Genomic DNA, 4,909 nt, shown 5'->3' with positions numbered 1-4,909 from the left:
TTAGCTCTTATTCAGCCTGCCTCGTACATCTGAGGGCAGCAGATCGAGCAGGCTCTCTTCTACTATCAATCCACTGATACTCAGCATGGGACAGTCCCCAATTTCCAAAGGGAGAGACTCCAAACGGTTCCCTTTGATCTCCAGCCGAACGAGCTGGGCCAGGTTGGACACTCTGGAGCTAAGATTTGACAGGCAGTTGTTTCCAAGAGCCAGTGTTTTAAGTTTTTTGCAGGAAAACAGTTCCTCTGGCACCGTCTCTAAAGAGTTGAACGAGACAGAGAGGAACTGGAGGCCCTGTGGGATGCCCACCTCGGGAGGTAGAGAGGTGAGCTGGTTGTGGGAGACATCAAGATGCCTGAGCTTGGTGCAATAAAACAGTCGAGAGGGAAGCTTTCGTAACTTGTTCCAGCTGATGTCCAGTGTCTCTATGGAGTGCAGCTTGCTGATGTGATCAGGGATGTAGGTGATTTTGTTGTGCCATAGTTTGAGTGTCACTAAACGGCGGCAGTGTTGTAAGCTCATAATCTCCTCTACGGTGGTCAGTTTGTTTTCTTTCAGATCCAACTCCTGCAGATTATCTAGGCTGAAGACCGCACTTGGGATGCGCTCCAACTCACAGCCCACTAACTCCAGCGACACCAGGTTGGTTAACTTCTTAAGGCTGCTAAATGCTTGGAGCTTGACACCTTCGTTGTAGATGCTCAACTTCTGCAGTTGGAGTGCTACATCCCCTATACTGGGTGGGAGCTTCATGAGGTTGGAACGGAGGCTCAGGACTCTCAGAGCTCGAAGCCCTCTGAAGGAGTCCAGAGTGGCACTTCTGGACACCTCGTTGGTTAAAGGACCATTCAGATGTAACTCCTCCATGCCAAGAAGGGTGTACATCCACATGGGCACCTCCTCTAAACTCTCAAAAGCTAGCCGCAGGACCTTCAGATGTTCCTTGAGGTGGTTCAGAGCAGGCAGCTGCAGCTTTGCAGGGCAGTAGATCAGTGATAACTCTCTCAGAGAGTCCAGCTTTGCCACACTGTGTGGAAAGGTAACATTTTTGACTTGCTCAAGTTTGAGTGATTCCATTTCAGAGATCTCAAAGACTGTGTCAGGAAGCCCCGGTAACATTAACAGGTGGAGCTCCAATTGGTTATTGGCGTTCCTGGAGAGACGGGTGCGTAGCTTTTTGGCAGTCCACTCATGGTTGAGGTTGAGCTGATGCAGGCGACTCTCGCTGACCTCAGAAAGAAAGACAGCGAATCTTTTAGAGTACAGGGCATCATATTGGTCCACAAGATGCAAGAGGAACGCAAAGTCATTCTTTACATCTGGGATGTCATTAATACCCGTTTCTAGTCTGACCTGCTCAAAGGAGTACTCCTTCAGTGGCCGATGGAAAAGCCAGTAGAGGGTGTAGATGCACAGAATTCCATACACTCCCACAAAGCAGATATAGCAATAGGCAAGCTTGGAGAAAAGATGGGCTTTGGTGTGGTTACAGCAATAGATATCAAAACCTGTCAGCTCAGGAGGAACTAAACAGCGTACTACTATCTCAATGTTCGGTACCAGCACTGCAGTGTAGATGATGATAACAAGGAACTTGAAAACCTTCAGGGATGTTTGTAACACATGCATGACATACAAGATGTCTGCCTCTTCTACGTGAGTTCTGAACTTTTTCACTTTTTCAAATAGAGCTTTGGCCTGTTCTCCTTCCTTCTTATCCAAAACTGATGGGGCCGACTGAGACTCTGTCTTCTTTTCTGGATTGGACTTGATTGTAGCAGATTGAAGAAGCCCTACAGTCTCCTCGTCATCTCCTTTTCGCTCTGTGGGATTACTTGAGATGGTATTCCTTCTCCAACTAACCAGTTTCTCCTCTCCTCTTTCCTCAGAAACTTCACTCAGGGCCCTCGTGGTCCAGGGGGAATCAAAGCACTTCCCAAGGATGGTCACAAAGAGGTCAATTTTCGAGGATGTCCCAGGGAACTTGAACCAGAAGCTGCTTGCTACCATGAAAATCACAGTGTGGATCACAACGAGGTATGGGAAGTACTTTGCATACCAGTGGACGAACCTCTCGTAGCAGTAGTGGTTGACAAACACGTACTGGTGAATGTCCAGGTTATTTTTACGGCCAAACACCTCTTGGATGATGGGACTCACAGGTTTGGCCAATGTATGCTGCAATGTCTCATTCTCCCTGTAGTTCCTGATATGACTGCAGTCAATTGCCTCGGGCGTTGGGCTAGTAAAGTGACTGGGCAGGCAAGAAATCTTTTCCTGGGTGAGCTGTGGAGAATAGATGCATGAATTAATAATTAAAGTCATGAGTCCTGTCTGCATCCCCTATATATATATATATATATATATATATATATATATATATATATATATATATATTTGAACGGCTATACACTAATAAATGACAGACTTGAGTTCACAAGACATCAAGAATCAGCACTGGAGCACTGGACTCTTTCTAAAGGCTTGTGGTGGCTCAAGATCTTACATAAGACGGTCTGCACTTCTATGCTTTTAGTCATGTCAAGGGATGGAGATGTTGGACAATCTACAGTGCAAAATATCTCAACATTGAATAGACTGTAAAGACATTTTGTATATTCGTGAATCCTGGTGTTCCCCTAATTTTTTTTTCTAACAATCCAAAGGATGACATTTTCATTATTTGTTAAAATATCCCAACATTTCGTATTGTGAAATTTGGTACACATATACTTCTGATGATAAATCCTATGTTCACCACAATAAAGAAAGAAAAAAATTTGAATTTCACCAGACTTATACTTTTACTCTGTAATTGATTTTCTATAACATATATCCCATTGTTTTTTACTGCATTTTCATGGTTTCTACAGGCTTCACTGAAACCCTTTTGAAAACTACATAAAATTCAGTGTAATAACTGTTTCAATATCATCGTCTATTTAACTATAATGATGTAGTTATTTAATATTACCTGGACCTGAATAAGCGTGTTAGGAAATAGATGAGTGGATGAATTGATGAATTGATAATTTATTCATGAAGCTTAATTTCATTTTCTGCTGATATTGACTCTTGACAGTTAGTGATAGTAATGTTGCATCAAACAGGTCTGAGGTTTCTGAATGTCATCCCACATAAGCATATCTGCATTATCCACTACATTTATAGATAACATTTTTCAGTGAACCAAACTCTGTTTACTTCATACTTTTCAAGACTTATAAATACCATGTAATCAGAGGTGACAAGCAGTCACTAACTGCCTGAGTCTCATTGATCATTGGTCACGTTACCTCACTGACACTGACTGACTTATTTTAGTTTAGCTAGTGTATTTTCTCTGAGCTGTTCGGCAAATGTCAGAAGAACGTGCAGTGCCTATAGAGGATCTAGTGCTCTAGGCCTGAGGGTTAAATGTTTCCTATAGACTATCTTGTGTTGTCAAAATGTCTGTGTCACTAAAGCAATGCTAATTACAACTGTCCCTGTGATGTCCCTGCTTTTGCTATTTGATAAAGTAACACCCACACATTTCTCACTGAGACACGCATAAACGAGTCAAAGAAACAACTAGCAGAGGTTACTCCCACGTCTTAATCCCGATGCTTTTCTCCTGTGCTATTTTAACATGACACAGAAATAATATAGTCAGACAGTGAGAGACACATTAAGCAGCAACTTAGTGATCTGAATTTGAAGTAAGTGGGTCAGGAGAGATAAGTTAGTTCAGTTACACTGTCTGTGTTTTTGGCTGACTTAAACATTGTTGCAATAAGACTGAGAGAAGGGTGGGAGAAAAGGGGGAAAAAAGTATTTCGATATGCAACAAAAGATTAAAAAAAAAAAAAAAAAGAGGATACAAATCCGGTTAGGTTGTATTAGGTTAGTAACGGTTAATAAATAGGTTAAGTGGCTTGTTTGCAGAGTCCTCACCTGCAAGGTGCACCCAAACACTCCAATCATTAGCATAACAATGCACAGGTACTCTGAGAAAACATCCCACCATGGTTTTAAGACCCGATACTTTGAGTTCAGCTCTGCTCCGAGGTTTCTGAATTCACCCACTGGGATCATCCTGGCTGCTGCTCCTCACTGATGAAAGAAACGAGAGGCTGTGAACACTGAGGCTAAAATAGGTTTCCAACACAGTGCAGCCTCTGGAGAACATCTTGTCAAAGGTTTTAAAGTCATATGGCACAAAAAGATACAAGGTGCACAAATACAGAACATAGTTTCGGGGGGAGTCGTCATGTAGACATGGACTACAAGCAGTAGGTATTTGTGTGGGCTTGAATGAATAAACAGTGTGCTCCTGCGCTGAGGGCGGGTTCAAGGTGGATAAACTAGTTTGACAACAATGTCTGACAAAAAGTAACTCCCACGAAAAGGTTGACGTAATTTTTTCAAGCTTTTTTCCCCCCAGACAAACTTATAAGGTAAATAATAATAATAATAATTCCAACAGGTCAGTCCTTGAAAAACAGCATTACATCCAAATTAGCCAATTTTTTGTAAAGTGTTTCAAAGTGACACTAAACATGAGTCAAACAGGCTGGACAAATCACCGCAGAAAACTTTTTTTTCTCAACATTTCTACTTATTTGTGATCAAAACAGACATTTTAGCATCACATCCTCAAAGGCTCCAGCCATCTCAACAGCTAAATTAAAAAGAAAAACATGTAGCATATTATACCTAATAGGTAGGTATTTAGAGTCACGTGTTGATGTTCAAACGTCCAGTAACTTATCAGTTAAAAAAAGTTTCAATTGTGTTAGTAAATCTTCACCACACACACACACACTTATGTCTAAAGTGGGTTAATTTGTGGTGTTCAGCTTTAACCAGGTGAGTTTCACCTACCTGCGCCCGAAGAAAATCCACTGGTGTCCGGCCGGGATCCGGA

The 4,909-nt window shown here is 42.0% G+C and overlaps 1 protein-coding gene across 1 annotated transcript; it reads right to left on the bottom strand.

Moving 5' to 3' along the window:
• LOC311007085 (volume-regulated anion channel subunit LRRC8C) lies at positions 1-4,909 on the bottom strand (the record flags this gene model as incomplete). Its single annotated transcript, XM_084000172.1, has 3 exons — positions 4,867-4,909; positions 3,937-4,095; positions 1-2,286 (listed from the first exon to the last, which is right to left on the bottom strand). The coding sequence occupies exons 2-3, from the start codon at positions 4,075-4,077 to the stop codon at positions 1-3; spliced, it is 2,427 nt and encodes an 808-aa protein (XP_083856298.1). The 5' UTR covers positions 4,078-4,095; positions 4,867-4,909.

This window comes from Trachurus trachurus (assembly GCF_905171665.1).
Source record: "Trachurus trachurus genome assembly, chromosome: 1".
NCBI lineage: Eukaryota > Metazoa > Chordata > Actinopteri > Carangiformes > Carangidae > Trachurus > Trachurus trachurus.
The sequence above is the reverse complement of the archived record's forward strand: the minus strand, read 5'-3'. Positions and strand labels throughout refer to the sequence as shown.